We start from the raw sequence: 19,361 nt of genomic DNA on the forward strand, positions 1-19,361 counted from the left end.
CACCTGGGACTTCTTTGTTGAATTTCTCAAAGAAGGCATATCACTGTTGCAGTTTCAAGCACGTCAGGCATCCAGAGCGGTAGTGAGGGGTAGTAGCTTCTAGTACTCAATTGTTTGCTCAATGTAGAATGCTTTGGTGGTAAAAGGACGTCATTTAATTTCATGTTGCAATTAGGAAAGCCAAAAATCAGACAGGGTGGTGGCCTGCCCAGAATCACACAATGAGTCAGGGCTGAGCTGCAGCCACAGCCTGGGTGGCCACCTTCTCTGCATTCACTCCGTCATTCATTCATGCACACAATGACTTACTGAGCATCCACTATGCGGCAGGCACCGTGCTAGGTGCTAGAGACACAGATGATGATACAGACAAAGTCCCTGCCATCGTGGCATTTGAGACAGGAAATGCACAAGTATACGAATAAGCAAAACAAGGACAGATCTCGACAGAGGGGTCAGGAGAAGGCTGCAGGGAGGAGCGACAACGAAGCTGCCGCTTCATGAGATGAGACGAGATGAGACGAGACGAGACGAGACGAGACGAGACGAGACAAGACAAGACAAGACAGCCAGAGATGGAAAAACCAAGCGGAGGGTATTTCCAGCTGAAGGAACTGCGAAAACAAAGCCATGTTTGAGCAACAGAGAGCAGTCTGGGTCGGCTGGTGTGTGGTAGGTGACACTGGGAATGGACCGAGTGACAAACGGGAAGGCAGACAATCGGCAGATAATGGAAGCCCCAGCAGAGAGTTCGGATTTACTCTGAATGCGGTGGAAGGCCACTGAAGGGTCCAAGCGAGATGGAGAGGTGCTCTGATTTTGAATTCTAGGAGAGGCATCAGATTCTGAGACACTACTACCATTTCCCCTTTCTCACTCCTGGTACCTCGTGGTGACCCTCCTCGCCATGTGGCTTCAGCACTGCAATGGAGGATGCCCACTCCTGTGTCCCCCGCATGACAATGGGACCTTGCCTGCCTGTTATGAACAGAGTATGTGCCCTCCAAGTGCATATAGTTCATATATTGAAATCCTAATGAAAAAGGTGAGGCCTTTAAGAGGTAATTAGGCCATGAGTGTAGAGATCCCTGAGCACTCTCTAGCCCTCATTCTGCCATGTGAGGATAGAACAAGAAGGCAGCCATCTGCAAACCAGGAATCAAACCCTCCCCAGATACTGAATCTGTTAACACATTGATCTTGGCCTTCCCAGCCTCCAAAACTGTGAGAAAGCGATGTCTGTTGTTTAGGCCACCCAGTCTGTGGTGTGTTGCTACATCAGCCCAAGCTAAGACACTACCTATGCCTTCTGCCTCCACCACAGAGAACTCTGGCTGCAGAGAAAAAGCAACATCCAACAGGTGGCCATGCGTGGCATCTTCCGGTCACTCTGGCTCAGCTGGGTCCTACCTACGTAGGCCAGGCCCCTCTCCATCAGGGGGTTTCCAAGAAACATCTCCTTTCGCCATAAGAGGAAGCGGTGGCAACCACACATTTTTCCCCTGTGGTTGCCTTCTGCAGCATGAGAGGCTCACAGGGCTGCAGAGAAAGTCTTAGAGTCCACTCTGGTGTCTCGCAGAGTCCAGGCCTGGGCAGAGAGTAGGCGAGAAAACTGGAAAGTTACGGGACACAACCCAGGGAGGAAAGAACATTCCAGCCTCACTGTATGCAGGGAGCCACACCACCAGGCCCTCTGCTGGGCAGGGGGAGGTGGAGATGACTGACCTATGGGCCCTGCACTTACGGGGTGCCCCAGCTAGCAGGCCAGAGGCACACCATTCATGGCGCTCCTCGTGAGCTCTGCCCAGAGACAGACCTTTGCAGATGTGGAGGTTCTTAATGACAGTGACGGCGCTACAGAGAGGTGGAATCGCAGGGCCATGCCATAAGCAAGGTCAATAGGTAAACAGGGACATTATAGAGCCTCCAATGAAAAAGACAAGCAGCAACGGTTTTAGAATAGTAAGAACTGCCAGCACTTGTACAGCACGGAACAGTGTTGTTCTAAGTGTTTGGCTCATCTGAACTCCCCTTGAGGTTCACAGGCCTATGAGGTTGCTGCACAAGCAAATACAGGAGAAACCTCCATGCCCTCCAAGGATGACACAGGCTCAAGGCAGAATGCTTTGGCACTAGGAGGACTTCATTAAATTTCATGCTGCAATTAGGAAAGTTGAAATTCAATCATATCAAAGGACTAATATGGTTCTTTTAAAGTTGGCAACTTCTATTCATCACAAAACTCCATTAAGAGAGTACAAAATGCAAACTGCAGGATAGAAAAGGATATTGAGAAGCACATAAACCCAAATGAATACATAAAGAACACCTACAAACAATTAAAAATAATCAAGTCAATAATGAGCAATGACCTTGAACAGACACTTCACTGGAGAAGGTATAAGGATGGCAAATAAGCCCATGAAAAGATGCTTAACATCATTAGTCCTTAGGGAAATGCAACTTAAAACCATGATGAGAGTGAGAGACCACTGCACATTAATGCAGTGGTACACTAAAAAACACTGACCAAGCCAGGCACAGTGGCTCACATTGGTAATCTCAGTACTTTGGTAGCCCAAGGCAGGAGGATTGCTTGGGGCCAGAGTTCAAGACCAGCCTGGACAACGTAGTGGCCATGATGGTCTATCTCTACAAAAAAAAAAAAAATTTATTAGCCAAGCATGGTGACATACCTGTAGTCTTAGCTACTCAGAAGGCTGAGGTGGGAGGATCATTTGAACCCAGGAGTTCTAGGTTGCAGTCAGCTATGATGGTACCATTGCACTCCAGCCTGGGTGGTAGAGCAAGACCCCATCTCCAAAATAATAATAATAATGACCATATCAAGTGCAGGTGAGAAGGTGGAGCACCTGGAATTCTCATACACTGCTGGTGGGAATACAAAATGGCACAGCCACTCTGAAAAATATTTGGCGTAGCGTAATCTAGCACAGTTGAAGCTATCCATACTCTGAGACCCAGCAATCTCACCTCAGGTAAGTACATGGACTTGGATAAATGTGTAAGAATATCATCAGTGGCACTGATCATGATGGCCATCCTAGGAACAACCCAAGTGTGCATCAAAAGACAAAAAAAAATGATAAATGGTGATGTATTTAAATAATGTAGCAACAGAAAACCAAACACAGCATGTTCTCACTCATAAGTGGGAGTTGAACAATGAGAACACATGGACACTGGGAGGGGAACATCACACACTGGGGCCTGTCAGGAGTGGGGGCCAAGGGGAAGGAGAGCATTAGGACAAATACCTAATGCATGCAGGGCTTAAAACCTAGATGATGGGTTGATAGGTACAGCAAACCACCATGGCACATATATACCTATGTAACAAACCTGCAGGTTCTACACTGGTATCCCAGAACTTAAAGTAAAATAAATAATAATAATAATGTAGCAACACAACAATGGAAATGAAAAAAAGTAGCTACACAGAAATGCATCAGTGAATCTTATAAATGGTGCATGAAAGAAGCAAGGCACTGGAGAATACACACAGTATGCATGGTTCAATTTATATAAGATTCACAAATGAGTAAAATGAAACTGAATTGTTTGGGGATCTCATAGGTGGTAAATTTCTAAGGAAAAGCAAAGAAGTCCTGAATCAGGACTGTGACTACCTCTAATACAGAGGAAGAGAATCATGGCTCAGAAAAAAACACATGGTAAACTTCTGGGCGAGGCAGCAAAGTTCTATTTTTTTTTTTTTTCTTTTTGTCTGATTTCCGTCTCTTGCCCTCAAGGCCACAAAGATGGGTGGCCATGAATCACACCACTGCCCTGGGGTTTCGCTTCCCTGGGACTTTCTGTTGGTGGTGATGGATACAGATTTGCTCAGAGAAAAGGCACCAGATGGAACTGTAATTCTACCCCACTGCTCTTCTATGTCAGTCACTGGCTCTGTGTCCCACCAGCTCTGTGATCCAAGCCTCGGTTTTCCCATCTGTTCAAGGGGCATGACGGCCCCCATCATGCCTAGCTCATAGAGTAGAATAATGAACGTTAAAGGGCTCTGGGAGCTAATGCCTGAATGCCAGAGATCAACGGGGACTCGAAGGACAGCCAGACTGCTGCAAGGCTGCAGGGAAAGTGAGGCTGAGCTAGATCCCACAGGGCTGGCCCGGCACTGCCTTGCCCTTCCCTGCGCTACCCGGAGGAAGAGGTGGGTACAGCTGGCAGGCTGGCAGTTGAGTTCAATATACCATGTTTCACCAGCCAATGGGCTGGGGCGATCAGAAGCAGGTCACACAGCCTGTTTCCTGTTTTCAAACGGGGAACTTAGAAAATGGCAGCCCCTCAGCTGGTCGCCGGAGCTGAGAACCAAGAGCTCAAAGGGGCCATGTGACACTCCTCCCGGACCCCTGGACACGCACAGCCCTGGAGACTGGAGGTCAGTATTTGATCCCAAGCTCAGCTATCCTCTGCCCGCTATGGCCTGAGTCCCCTTCTCCTGGGGCCCTGCCTGGCACCTGTTGGGGGCAGGGTGGGAGGGGGAAGAGTTAGTGACAGCCGCTGTGTCTGGAGCTCTCCTTAGCGCACTGAGGCAGAGGAAGGGACAGCTCCTGGACCCTCCATCACCTCCATTCGTTTTGAAATGCTAGGCGCTTGTACAACGCATCTTGGGCCTGGAGAATAAGTCACCACACCTGTGTTTCTCAAAAAACAGTGTCAGGGAACCCCTGCGTCAGCATAGCCTTAGGGAACTCATGGAAAATGCAGAATCCTGGCTTGTTCAATCGTACTTTCCTATGTTAGGAGCCAGGATACCTGCTTTTGAACAAGCCCCTGGGATCCTACCCCCACCCCACCAGGGGATTCTTACTCACACTCGGGTTGGGAGCCCCTGGCTTTGGCAAGGCTTCTCAGGTGAGCGTCCAGTTGTTGGAGGGTACCCACCCTTTCCCCAAGAGAGGCAGCCACACATCTAACAACCTGAGATCCCCTGTCTCCCAGAGTGGGCCAGGTGCTTTATTTCACCCCCTAGAGGCTCATCCCCCATGAAAAGTCCTCTGCAGGCCCTCAGAAAGATAGTGTGGCCTCTGTGTGCCCAGCAGAAGAAGGACTGGATTTGGCAGTCAGCTCTTGGAGAGGAGGGTGGTTAGGACACCTGGGGACAGGAGTTGGAGAATGACTGTCTATGCACACAGGGCTGGAAGGTAGAGGGGGCTGGGAAGCTGCTCTGTCCCGTGGGCCAACTACAGGCCCCCAGGCCAGCAGCGACAACACTTGTAGTATTTTGTTATAAAGTCAAGAAATCTTTGCTACAGAGGGTGAGGAGAGGGGAGGAAAGGGCCATGGAACCGTCTATGTGGCTATCCCCAGAGAGCTTTTAGAGTGACAGGATTGCTTTCCCATTTCACAGATGAGGAAACTGAGGCCTGGAGAGGGATGGGAAGCTACCCAAGACCCCATGGATACACCAGTGCACAACTCTTTCCTTCCCCCTCCTCTTTAAATGGGTGACTCCTAATGAAACCTGTAAGAGACAACCATAAGAGCGCTGACTGTGGCTGCTGAATTTGATTTTATTCTAAGGCCTGCTTTCATAATCAGCTTTCTCAGTCTTTACTGGAGTGTCAAGCCGAGGCATCATTTCTAGGGTCTTACAGGGTCTCTGGGCCAGTAGTGCCCTGCTTCTGACCTGGAGCCAGCTGCCTGGTCATGAAAGCAGATCTGCAAAGGCTGGGGCCCCTGAGGCCAAGGCCACTCGCCAAACCCCATTTTACAGAAGTGCTGAGCATAGGAGTGCCCTGGGCCCCCAATAATCCCAGCCACCAAGAATCATGTAGACCACCCGCCGTCTCACTTAGGCACCTATCAGAATGTAGGGAACCCACCCCTGGTCATCCGTCATCTTATCAGCAGGACGGGGCTTGTAGCCACATTTTTCAGGTGGGGAAACTGAAGCCTAGAGATATTAAAGCACTTGCTTAAGGACACACGGTTGGTCAGGATGGAAGGCGATGTCTCCCGACTCCCTGACAGGGACAAGAGACAAGCGAGAGGTACCCGTGACGGCATGCTCAAGAATGTGCAGCCCTGGGCCAGCCAGGCCCCTGCTCCGTGCCTCTGTTTTCCCATCTGTAAAAGGTGAGGTTGGATCGAGGGTCCCTGAGGGCCACCCACTGGACGGCTGTGCAGAGCCATATGGAGAAGGCCCCAGGGTTCCTTTCACACAACACAGCAAGCACTTCCCCCTGAAGTGCAGGCTCTGGGCTCCAGCTGACCTCCCCTCTCCCAGGCCAGGGGCTCTCACTCCTGGAGCAAGGGACAGGCACTGGCTGTGCTCAGGGACATGCATGACTCCTGCCCCCATCTGTGCTCAGGGGGTGCCAGGGAGGCATTGGTTTTATCTTTCTCTAGGCCGTAGTCAACCCAGGGGTTCAGACCAAGAGCCCAGAATCCAACAGACCAGAGTTCAAGTCCCAGCTCTACCTCTATGTTCCACTGGCAGCTTCCTCAGGTCATTTGCACCTTCCTTGTCTTGAATTTCCATGCCTAACCTGTATACCAGCTACTCCCTCCAGCCGAGCTAATGTTTTAATTGTCCCTTTTTCTAAGTTGTCTCAAACATTTGTAATTCTATTCCAATCCACCTTAATTTAGTCATTTATTTCACAAATATTTCTGGAAACATCTAGCACTTACCAGACACTAAGAGCAGGGGCACTACACAGTCCCTGGGATGGACAGGGCCCTGAGCTGAGGCTTCAGAGTCTGCCTGACTGAATCCTCACCCCAGCCTTGTGAACGTGGGTTCTGTTATTATCCCCAATTTGTAGGAAACAGAAGCACAGAAAAGTTGAGTCACTTGCCAGCTACCAGATCATCCCATCCACTTATCCGGGTCACAGACAGAATTATTATGTAAACCGGATCCCAGCTGCCTGTTCTCCCTCCCTGAGTAAGGTGGAGAGAATTCTGAAGTCAGCCCAGCCTGGGTCTGTATCCTGCCCACCACTCACCAGCTCTTCATCTTTGCCAACTCTAAGTCTCAGTTCCCTTATCATAAAAGAGAGATGCAAACAGTCCTGAGTACAGACAGTGTTCAGGTTAGTGCAAGAGTGTGTGTTGGGTGTGAAGTGCACGGCCAACATGTCACAAGCACTGGAGACAAATTCAGCTTTGCTTGTTGCACACACTCACCAGCTGCGTGACTTTAGACCTCAGTTTTCTCATCTGTTATGTGGTGGTAATGATAGACTTCTGTGAGCATTAAACTAGATTAGGGGCTATGAAGAACCTAGGTGGGTATGAAGTGGGTATAATAAGCTATCAGTTAATTTTGCTGATAGATAGATAATTGATTGATTGATCGATAGAAGATTCATACCAGTATCTACCTGCTCTGAACACTGACCTTTCTTTTTTTCTTTTTGAGATGGTCTTGTTCTGTCACCCAGACTGGAGTGCAGTGGCGTCATCATAGCTCACTGCAGTCTCAGTCTCTTGGGTTTAAGGGACCCTCCTGTCTCAGCCTCCCAAGTAGCTGGGGCCACAGGCGTGCATCCTGGATAATTTTTTTTTTATTTTTTTCTAAAGATAGGGTCTCACTACATTGCCCAGGCTGGTCTCAAATTCCTGGGCTCAAGTGATCCTCCTAACCCAGCCTCCCAAAGTGCTAGGATTACAGGCATGAGCAGCCATGTTCAGCTTGAACACTGAGACTTCATTTGCATGTGTAACATAAAACTGAGTATCTAGACAAGCCAGCATCTTTCTTTCAAGTAATCACTAAAGCCAATACTTTTACTTGAAATCATCTCATTTAAAACTCTGAGCAATACGTAAGGATCACCTCAATAACACATGGATCATCACAATAGGTGAAGGGTCTTCTCTGCCTTGGAGTAACCTGTCCAGCAAAGGGGCAGACCCAGGTTTGGGATCTGGCAGCTGGGAGAGTGGGGAAGGTTGAGCTGTGGAGCCACTGTCATTCCCTCTGCCTGCCAGTAGGGGGCATGACACAGCTCCTAGGCACCCCAGGAGCCACCGGGAACCCCAACTGGAGTGGGTCCTCACTGTTCTCTTGTTCCTCTGGCAGCCTTGGAGCATGGCAAGTCCAGAGCACCCTGGGAGCCCTGGCTGCACAAGACCCATAACCCACTGCACAGCAAGGACCCAGCAGGAAGCACCAGCCACTGGCCCCGACCTCCTGCGCCCAGGACCTGACGGGCACTTAGGTGGGCTTGAGGCTTGAGACTCAGTCTGGGGGAGAGGTCTGAAGACATTCAAAGTACAAATGTGGGTCACTTTGGTGGATACAGCAAGAGGCCCAGGCAGCTCTTGTAACTTGGGTTATCCCAAAGCAGACACTGAGACACAGATCTGGTGCAAGCTGTTTATCTGGGAGACGGTCCTAGGAGTCATGGCAGGGGAGTGGGAATGGAAGGAAAGGGCAAGAGGCCAGGGCAGGACATCAGTGAACAGATAGGCACGGTAGGTGGCTGAGGCTCAACCCCAGCGGGGGTCTTCTGGGAGACCCTGGAACGTATCTCTGGGTTGTCCTATCCTAGGGGTGAGAAAGCCGGGCTGTTATCTACCAGTCCTGCCCTGCATAGGAGAAGGGACGCTCCTGGGCCTGCTGCTATGGCTGTATAAAGCCCTTAGGGAAGCCAGTGGCATGTTCTGGAAAAGTGGGTGCCAAGAGGGCATGGTCCAGCCTGGGGCATGGACAGCATCTGCCGTAGTGCCATCTCCTGGAACAAATATTTTCTTACAATCCTTCGAGATGCCCCTATTCAATACCTGCTCTGTTCCTGGCCCTATGCAGGGCACTGGGGAAACAGAAACAGGAACAAATCAAACACTGCACTAGTCCTGAGGTTTGGTAGAGAAACAGATCAGTGAAAAATAGTTAGACGTGCCACGAAAAATAAATAAATAAAATTAAAAACTTATAGGAACAAGGTGGGAAGCTCTTACTCTAATGCCAAGGGGCATTTGCAGTGATGTGGGGGCTGGGTCTTGAAGGGTAGACTGGAAAAGAGCTGGGACCCATGCCCTTTGCAATAAAATGCACAATTATTTGTGCTTCTTAAGAAGCTCAGAGTGGCGCAGGGCTCAAGTGGGGTTTAAGAAACACTGTGTTCGTTTTCCAGGCATGGAAATAGAGGTTTGGATGCAAGGCAGAGCAGTGCATGTCCGAGAAGAGCCCGGCATGTGGGCAGTTAGATGAGAAGGTTAGGAAGGGCCAGCTGGCTGAGGCTGGAACATAACATCCTCATCGCTGCCTCCCCTGCCCACTGATGTGTGTTCAAGGAGTCCTGGCGAGAGTCAGGAAGTCAGGGCTGCAGGGAGCACAGAAACACACAAGCCACCATCTCTGCTTGTCCAGAGCAGGGATTTCACCATGGCCAATCTGCAGACCATAAGTGGATGATGCAAGGTGCCCGCACCGCATTCCACAGCTGAGAAACCACTTGGGGGTGATGGGCTATTTGAGATTGTCAGTGGTAGGGTGGATTCTGCCAGGCTGGGCACAGAGGTCTGTCTGACGCCCTGATTGGGCCTATAAACAGCGGGGTGGGAGAGAGGGATATTCAATACTCTTTAGGAGTTCTGATATGCCATCTCAGATAGACCCAGCCATCTCCCCAAGTCCATGCCTTGAAAGTGCACTGACCGGGTGCAGATCCTTAAGGGTGTTGCCCTTCCAGACACACACAGCGGCCTGAGCTCCAACTCCAGCATGACCACGCGGGAGCTTCAGCAGTACTGGCAGAACGAGAAATGCCACTGGAAGCACGTCAAACTGCTCTTTGAGATAGCTTCAGCTCGCATCGAGGAGAGAAAAGTCTCTAAGTTTGTGGTAAGCAGAGATCAGGAAATGGTGGAGCCTCTTTCACTCTGCTTCCTTCCTGGCCCTGAATAAGTCTGTAGAGCCTCAGGTTTCCCAACTATGAAATGGGTCAATACACTAACTCACAGAGTTCTTCTGGAGAAAATGGCCAAAGAGCAAGATTTCCGGCTCAGCACCTGCTAGGGTCTGTGAGGATTCGAACCATATAAGTCATATTTCTTGGTCCCAAGAAGGAAATAGCCCAGTTTAATCCCATCTTATCGGGTGTTGGTCACCTGTATCCTTTCTTCACCAATTTTGCCATATCCCTGTATCCGTTATAATTATTATTACTTATTTTTTTCTTTAAATTGGATCACTTTTTAAAAACACGAAGCACATTTATTTCAAAGAGAAATACCTTAAATGGAAAACCAATATCACATGGCACAAAGAAAAAGTAACATACTAGAAAAGTTGATACAAGGAAAGTCAATACAAGGAAAGCTATGTGCTGTTATTAAATTCTAGCTGGGTACTGTGGCTTCAGGAAAGCCCTGCACCTGGGAGCTGCTTTCTCTGTTAGAATGGAATTTTAGCTTGTGTTAAGGGATGTTAAAGACTGCCTAAGAGCCACACTTCATCCTTCTCCTTCACTTACCTGGGACCAGGATAAATAACAAAGCTACCACTCAATGCCAATGGCATGCCGGGCACAGCCCCATGTGGTTTCAGTGCATTAACTCATTTAATCCTCACTAGGTGAGGTAGGCACTATGCCTATCCTTGTTTTATGAATGAGAAAAGTGAGACTTGGCAAGGTTAAATTACTCATCTAAAACCACACAGCTAGACCATGGTGGGGCTATAATTATAACCTGTGCAATCTGGCTCTGGAGTCAGATTGCACAGGTTATAATTGCCCTTAATATATAATTGCCTGTAATCAGGATTCTCTTGAAAGAGAATTGAAAAGAATTGATTTTCTTACCATATAACGGCATCACCAGTGTACCTAAATGATGTTATATTGTACCTAAAACTAATTCCCAAGTGTGAAACATTTGGAAAACACAGCATCTCAGTTCAGAAAACAGAGGCCCAGTTTTAGCAAGTAAAGCCAAGAGGGACCCCAGCAGCCTGCAGGGCAGGACCCTCTGCCCTTTCTCCTCCCAGATGTCCCCACCTTGCTGTGTTGTTGTTCCAGGGTTGACTCAGCTGATGCCAATAGCAATTTAAAACAGAATTGGGCCAGGCGCAGCAGCTCATGCCTGTAATCCCAGCACTTTGGGAGGCCCAGGTAGGAGGATCGCTTGAGCCCAGGAGTTCAAGACCAGCCTGGGCAACACAGCCAAACCCCATCTTTTAAAAAAAATCAAAAAATCTGCCGGGTAGTGGGTGTGCCTGTAGTCCCAGCTACTCAGGAGGCTGAGGTGGGTGGGTCACTTGAGCCCAGAAGTTCAAGGTTGCAGTGAGGTATGATCGCATCACTGTACTCCAGCCTGGGTAACAGTGCAAGACCCTGTCTCTAAAAATAAATAAATTAAATAATAAATTAATTAACAGAATTGCATATAAGGAGCGCCCGTTTTCAGGGCATGCTTTACACCGGCCTGGTTAACTTTACTCTCGGGGCGCTCTGCCCACCGCAGCCCCCGCCGGGAGGTGGCCACAGCTCTCTCTGGTTGCGCCGTAGGTGTACCAAATCATCGTCATCCAGACTGGGAGCTTTGACAACAACAAGGCCGTCCTGGAAAGGCGCTATTCCGACTTCGCGAAGCTCCAGAAAGCGCTGCTGAAGACGTTCAGGGAGGAGATCGAAGACGTGGAGTTCCCCAGGAAGCACCTGACAGGGAACTTCGCGGAGGAGATGATCTGTGAGCGTCGGCGCGCCCTGCAAGAGTACCTGGGCCTGCTCTACGCCATCCGCTGCGTGCGCCGCTCCCGGGAGTTCCTGGACTTCCTCACGCGGCCGGAACTGCGCGAGGCGTTCGGCTGCCTGCGGGCCGGCCAGTACCCGCGCGCTCTGGAGCTGCTGCTGCGCGTGCTGCCGCTGCAGGAGAAGCTCACTGCCCACTGCCCTGCGGCCGCCGTCCCGGCCCTGTGCGCCGTGCTGCTGTGCCACCGCGACCTCGACCGCCCCGCCGAGGCCTTCGCGGCCGGAGAGAGGGCCCTCCAGCGCCTGCAGGCCCGGGAGGGCCATCGCTACTACGCGCCTCTTCTGGACGCCATGGTCCGCCTGGCCTACGCGCTGGGCAAGGACTTCGTGTCTCTTCAGGAGAAGCTGGAGGCGAGCCAGCTCCGGAGGCCCACGCCCCGCGGCATCACCCTGAAGGAGCTCACCGTGCGAGAATACCTGCACTGAGCCGGCCTGGGACCCCACAGGGACGCTGGAGATTTGGGGTCACCATGGCTCACAGTGGGCTGTTTGGGGTTCTTCTTCCTTCTTTTTTTTTCTTTTCTTTTTTATTTGAGACAGTCTTGCTCTGTCACCCAGGCTGAAGTGCAGTGGCTCAATTATGGCTCACTGCAGCCTCAAACTCCTGGGCACAAGCAATCCTCCCACCTCAGCCTCCCAAGTAGCTGGGATTACAGGTGCACACCACCACACCAGGCTAATTTTTAATTTTTTTGTAGAGGGTCTCTCTGTTGCCCAGGCTGATCTCAAACTTCTGACCTTAAATGATCTTCCTGCCTCAGGTTCCCAAAACACTGGGGTTACAAGTGTGAGCCACTGCCCCTGGCCTGGAGTTCATTTTTAATGGGAAAAGCCACTGGGGGCTCTAACTCACTGGGTGACTTTGGACAAGCCCCTCCTGTGGTCCTCAGTTTCCCCATCTGTATCAGACAGAGGTGCTCCTGGGACCCCGTGGAAGTCTCGGGTTGTGTCCCACGTCCCCTTGATGCCAGGGCCACTTCATGTCCAAAACACAAAACCAACTGCCAAAACCGTCCAGAGCAGTGTCCACCCCACCAGTGTCTTCGTGGGAAGCTGGAGGAGAAGTTTACCTCACACATTCTAGACGAAACTTAGTCCATTTCCTTGAAGACAGTTCTCCCCAGCTGCTCCAAGGCTTTTCTCTCTGTTCCTTCCACCTTGGAATTGCTTTAAAATATTTCCATCCATTATCCTAATACTATCTTAGTATTCTAGCGCTTCCCCCTTACCACGTAGACCTGAGGAAGCAAAACAAAAGCTCACCTATTGCCCTCAAGAACAGCCTCTACACACACACACACACACACACACACACACACACACAGTGGGAGTTGTTTGCCATCCTTTTGAAGGGTGGGAGGACCCTGGGCCAGAAAGCAATAATGGCATAAGATTCTGTGATACAAGGCATTTTTGGCAAGGGAAGTTGCCAACAATTTTTCTGGCTGGGATGGCATAGCACATTGTCTAGGGGTGGATTTTCATTCATAAGGCAGCTGTTCCCTGAATGGCTTCCCTGGGTTGTGTAGAAACAGCCCTGGGAGGAGGTGATACAACATACTTAATGGGGCCTCTGGGTAGAAAACAGACTGAATCCTCAACACTGCCCCTTTTGAGGATCTGTGATCCTGGAACCTCTCTGATGGACTGGGATGCCCTTGACTGAGGTCTGCTGTCTGGAAAGGACACCACAGGCCCAGAATGAAGGGGAATCTGGACCAATGACCTAGATTCAACACAGGGCTTGGAGCTGGTGGTACAGGCTGGTTTGGGCCCAATGTGTGTTGGAGGCTGGAAGCCCCTGAAGACCTAAACTGCCTGGATGAGCTTATTAGGGTGAATTAATGAGTCTGTAATTTGGGAACCTTAATGTGAGTCACCACTTAAGGAGAGGAACTTGGCCCAGCAAGTGATCACTCGAAGTGGACAACCATGCACTAGACTGCATCAGAATCTGTTCAACAGCGACACCTCGTGGTAACAACTGTAGACGCCCCATCAGGCTGGATGGGAAACTAAAACAGACTGTCTCGTCTTTGGACAGATACCCCTCAAATCTCCCAATCTACTCCAGGGAAAAGACACTTCAAGTGAGAGATATTGGACTTCTTGAAAATCTAGGCCTATGGAACATTAAAGTGTTAAATGGAAAAATTAAAGAGCCGTGAGTCTATTTGTAATGATGAAACAGATGATATTGATTTTGTCAGTTATTTCTTCAAATCTAAAATGCTATCAACTCTAAGATGCACCAAATGTTTACTAAGACAGAAAAAAATACCCAACATGGACAGTTTAATGTGGTATTCCAGCAAGAAAACTGGAAAACCGAAGAGTTAGACCCCCAATGTGAGAGTTAACACCAAATAAACCTGTTGTACAGGAGGGGACATTAAGGAAATTTGCACAAATTAAACTTGGCACTGGGTGGAGTACAGGGAACTTCCTCTGAGAATTTGAACTGCAAGCGGGCACTCACCCATGTTTTAGGGCTGAATACACACAGTGTGGTCCAAAATCCCTCAAGCAGAGAAATCATGTTAAAGTGGTCTCAGATGGAGGTGTTCCAGGTGCCTCAAGACCTGGAGATCTTTAGGTCTTCCCTGGGGCTGAAGGATGTCAGCATCAAGCCAGGCCTATAAGAAGTGTAGGATCCTGTTGAGTTCAGAGGTGCTGAAATGCGAAAAAAAAGTGCATCTCAAAATCACAGATAGATGATATGTGTGGGGGGTGTGTGTGTGTGGTGTGCACAGAGAGAGAAAATACTTATATGGGAGTAAAGGAGCCTATAGAATCACATGGGGGTTCCCCATCAGTACTTCTGAAGAGGGGTTGGCTTCCCACACACTGCACAGGAAATGGATTTATTCAGGCTTCCCAAAAAGGGACTGGCCACATGGGGCAGCTTCAGGACCATCACCTTGCCTCTTCCCGATGACACTCTATGCTCCCCCTCCTCGTGCTTCTGGCAGCCTTGCCTGAGCGTCCATGGGAGTTTTTTCTGGCCATGGACATTGCATCTTCATCCGCTACAAGTTGTCTGATGGCCTGGAATGGCCTGCCACAGCCAGCTCCTCCTGGCATCTCCCGTATGCTGCAGCAGTTAGAGCCCACTCATTCCTTGGGTTCCTGGAACAAGTCCTTGAATTCCTCAGGCCCCCACCTCCCGCAAGCTTTCCGAGGGGCCCACTGCAGCCCCACCAGGGTACCCCACCTCCCTGTTTGCCTGGGCCCTCTCCCACACCACCTGTATTAGTCTTTGTTTCTAGGGTACTTTAGAGTGGTGGCAGCTGGGACTGAACATTCTTCTCCTGACCCCTCAAAAGCTGGGTCCACAGGAAAGGTGAGGAGTACCTGACCTCCAGGATGGAGCCTTGTTAGGAACACAGAATTTCAGACCCCACCGTAGACCTGCTGAATCTGAGTCTGCACTTTAACAAGAGCATCCCCCACTGCCGCAGGTGACTCTTACCTGCATACCTCAAAGGTTGAGAAGCCCAGTGTTCAACTGACCTGAAGGCACCTCGATGAAAATCGTCCATGGAACTGGGCCGTCTGTGGTCCTGGGTTCATCCCCATCCTTGTCTTCTCTCCACCCTGGCCCTCTACCATACAGGTGCCCCATCCTAGAGGACCGCAGATGGGATCACCATGCCAGCCTCACAACCGTACCTGCAAAACCACTGTGGGCATTTGGCCTGGAGCTTAAAGGGGTTCATTCCAGTGAAGCCCTGCTGCAGCAGCCACTCCCCCCTACTGGCTGTGACGGAGTCCTGGGGTCTCCACTTTGAGCTGAGATTAGGCATCCTCATGAGACCCTGTCCCCTGGGATGCTGGCAGCTCCCTGCCACGCCCACGATTGAAAACAAGCTCTGCAAGCAGCTCCCCCTGTGCGGTAAAAGTCAGGGCTCCCCAGGCCTACTGTGTGACCAGGCACTGCCGGGCCATTGATAGCACCATCACTCCAGCTCTGCTCAGGACATGTTCCTATTCCATTTTTCAGTTGAGGAAAATGGGATCATTTGTAACATTGTAACCTGAGGGGGTTAAGTGACTTGCCCAGGGTTACACAGCTAATAACTGGAGCAGGAAATTAAGCCCAGGCTTTAATTTGACCCAAGCCCTAATTTCCTTGCTGAGCCCCACATTAAAGGATGTGGAGGAGAGGGGAAGGGATATGTCCCTGGTCCCCTCACCGAAATGGTTTGGATGTATGGTTGCCACCTCCAAATCTCATGCTGAATGTGACTCCCAGTGTTGAAGGTGTGGCCTGGTGGGAGATGTTTGGGTCGTGGGGGCAGGTCCCTCATGGATGGCTTGGTGCCCTCCGGGTGATAATGAATGAGTTCTCGCTCTGTTAGTTTACGTGAGAGCCGGTTGTTTAGAAGAGCCTGACATGGCTCTTGCTCCCTCTCTTGCTATGTAAGTCACGAGCTCCCCCTTCCCCTTCCACCATGAGTGGAAGCTTCCTGAAGCTTCACCAGAAGCAATGCCGGTGCCATGCTTCTTGTACAACCTGCACAACTGTGAGCCAAATAACCCTCTTTTCTTTATAAGCTACCCAACCTCAGGTATTCCTTTATAGCAATGCAAAATGGACTGACATGCCTTTAAAGGTCATTTCACTCATCTCCGTTTACAGATGGGGAAATAAGGCCTGGAGAGGTGACTCACCCAGGGTCACATGGCAAGATAGGGACAGCACCAGGACCAGACCCGAGATGTCCACATCAAAGTGATATGCTCTGAGAGGCAGCACACACAGAATAACCCTGCATTCAAATTCCAGGAAGCCCTTAGGGGTCACCCAGCTGGGCCTAGGGGTGCAGGGTCAGTGCTGAGGCCTGGGCAGGGCCGCTGGCCTCTCTGAGCTTCCTGGCTCCAGGCTGGGAGGCACAGTTCAGGATGGACTGTGACCCCTCGGCCTAGCATGCCCTTAGCTCTGCTCTCTAGTGGCTGTCCCCATAGCTGGAACTCTGTTTTGGAGCAGCAAAACCAGTTCCACCTGCTGGTAGGGGTACATTGGCTCCCAACACATCCCCAGCAGGCCTCTCTTGGGCTCAAAAGCCAAGCTGTGCCCAGCCACGTCTCCAAATGCTTCCTGGTCCCCATGCAGCAACTGCATTTAGCTGCTTTCCCAGAACTTCCTGCATGCTCACACAGCCCTTCCCTCTGGGGCCCAACGATGCCACAGCCTGTTCTATCAATCACCAGCTGTTTTCCTTTGAGCAGTCTCCTTTTACTTATGCACACTTACTTGAAAAAGAAACTTCCTATTACCATCCTAAATGGAAACTCAGAATCACTTGCTATAATTAGAAAGTAACTATAAAAATAAACACAATGAAACTGATCACTGTTATTACACCCTAACCCGCTTTTACCTGAGACAGGCCCTGAGCCTGAGGCCGCTCATAGACTTTTGTTAAAAGAGACAGACAGAGACAGAGACAGAGACAGAGAAATAAGCATTAGAGACCGGCAATCACCAAGCTGAGACTTCTCTTTGATTTACTCAGAAGGACTGGAAAATGTTGTCCTGCGAAAGGAGGTAAGTTTCTCACCACGTAGCGCTGATCATCCCGTGTTGCCTGTGCATTGCTGCAGACCATCTGGGGTCTTGCCCAAGCACCCTGGAGACTTTGCTCCCTGGTTTCCTGGTCCCCAAGTCGTGTGTTCAGCCCTGTGTGCTCTCCAGCTCCTAAGTCGTGGGCCTGGTTTCAGCTTTGATTGCCCACTCTTGGCTTTCAACCCATAGGCTCCAGCTCCTGACGCCACACCCTGATATCAAGACCCTCAGATGGAGCGAGTGTTCTGGGCTGGTCGAAGCCTGAAGCCGCAGTATGTCCTTGAGTGGATCCCCCACCCATCTAGCTGTTGCCCCCATGGTAAGAGCAAGAAAATGCCCTCCCCTCCAAAAGTCCCCACACCAAGCCCCCATCCATCAGCTCCCAGGTTCGGCCCCCTCACTAGCTCCAGGCTGGGAGGCACAGTTCAGGGCAGACTGTGGCTCCTCAGCATAGCATGGCCTTAGCTCTGCTCTCTAGTGGCTGTCCCCATAGCTAGAACTCTGTTTTGGAGCAGCAAAACCAGTTCCACCTGCTGGTAGGGCTAAGTTGACTCCCAACATGTCCCCAGCGTGTTGGTGTTGGGAGCCTTGATCTAGCTGCTCGTTTTCTCAGTAACCAAAGATCCCTGGCACTCGTACTATGTCTCAGGCCTTATCTAGAGCTGGGGATACAGCAGTGACCAGGACAGAACTGGTCCCTGCCTCATGGAAGTGAAGTGTCAGGAGGCCACTCCCAAAACAAATGGAAGCTGGGACAGAATGATGTCCTCAGCCAGGTGGTCAGGGAAGGCTTCTCAGAGGAGGCGCTGTTCAAAGAATTGCGGAGCATACAAAGGAGCTGGCCCTGGGAGCACAGAGAGGGGAGCATTTTAGGCAAAGGGGTAGCAGGAGCACAGCCCTGAGGCAGGAAACTACCCGCCCCCCCCACCCTCGGGATCCTCAGTTCCGGTTTGCATCCAGAAAGGGGGCAGGTCCAGGACACACCCAGCCTGATGTGTCACACTGGCTGTGCCAGCTGAGAGAGTGGGCTCCAGGTGCCACTAACAGAGAAGCCTTGCAAGGCAGGTCCATGCACTGCCCACCTCCAGTTACCGCTCATTGCAAAGGAAATGAGCTGGGAGCCTGTGTGTAGGCTGTGCAGACCGTTTTGGTTACAAGCCACAAAAACCCAGGTTAATCTGATGAGGAAGGAATTGATTATCTGTAAAGTCCGGGAGCAGGCTAGCTTTACACCAAGCAGGATCCAAGGACCCACACTTTGTCATCTCATGTCTCTCTCTCTCTCCCACTTTCGCTTTCTCTGTCTCTTCTTAGTTCTGCTTTCCTCCACTGTGCCTTCGCTCTCAGAGAGAGCTCTCCCCTGGCAGTGACAAGATGGCTGCAGCAGCTCCAGCAAACTCAGAGGACTCCCCCATCCAGGGTCCTTATGAGCTCCTCATCTGTAGGATGTGCAGTAAACACTCACATGTCCTTTCCTGAGGAGCCCAGTGGCTGGGGTGGGGGCTGAGGGGTAGCCCCTATATACCCTCACAGTGCAGCAACCTTGGTTAGCTCACCCATCAGGGCAGACTTGGGCAGAAATCATGTCTTGGCATATTGTTTTGTAATCTACTTTTTAAATTGTCCCTATATATTATGAGCATTTCCCTATAATATACAATATTCTTCCACATTATGTTTAATGGTTTCGTTGTATTCTAATGCATATTCTATAGTTATTTTACCCACCCCACAATGTTGCCAAATGTCCTTATTTGGGGCAACACTGCTGCAAACACTTTGACCCATATGTCCTTTTTGTGTGCACTCTTATGGCAACTTCTAACGGTGGCATTTCTGAATCATAGAAACTTTTTTGACTTTTACATATTTTATTTTTTTAGTTGACAAAAATTGTATTTATGAATCATAAACAATGATTTTGCTATTACTTAATTTTTCTCTCTTCAGAAAGGCTGTATTCACTCCTCCACCAGCTAAGTGTGAGAGAGGCCCTTGAACTTTGCATAACAGTGGCTGTGGGCGTTTTAAACTTTTTTTTT

General features: G+C 50.2%; 1 protein-coding gene across 3 annotated transcripts; it reads left to right on the forward strand.

The window, feature by feature from the left end:
* Positions 1–4,297: 4,297 nt before the first annotated feature.
* SNX20 (sorting nexin 20) lies at positions 4,298–18,989 on the forward strand. Of its 3 annotated transcripts, none has more exons than XM_003263042.3 (4): positions 4,298–4,420; positions 8,075–8,213; positions 9,690–9,841; positions 17,509–18,989. In XM_003263042.3, the coding sequence occupies exons 2-4, from the start codon at positions 8,084–8,086 to the stop codon at positions 17,533–17,535; spliced, it is 309 nt and encodes a 102-aa protein (XP_003263090.1). In that variant the 5' UTR covers positions 4,298–4,420; positions 8,075–8,083; the 3' UTR covers positions 17,536–18,989. The 3 variants fall into 3 exon arrangements, with proteins under 3 accessions (XP_003263090.1, XP_003263089.1, XP_030678955.1); XM_003263041.3 differs by lacking the exon at positions 17,509–18,989 and adding an exon at positions 11,508–13,938; XM_030823095.1 differs by lacking the exons at positions 4,298–4,420; positions 17,509–18,989 and adding an exon at positions 16,393–16,499 and having other exon boundaries at positions 8,084–8,213; positions 9,690–9,845.
* Positions 18,990–19,361: the final 372 nt, after the last annotated feature.

This window comes from Nomascus leucogenys, chromosome 2 (assembly GCF_006542625.1).
Source record: "Nomascus leucogenys isolate Asia chromosome 2, Asia_NLE_v1, whole genome shotgun sequence".
In the NCBI taxonomy this organism is placed as follows: domain Eukaryota; kingdom Metazoa; phylum Chordata; class Mammalia; order Primates; family Hylobatidae; genus Nomascus; species Nomascus leucogenys.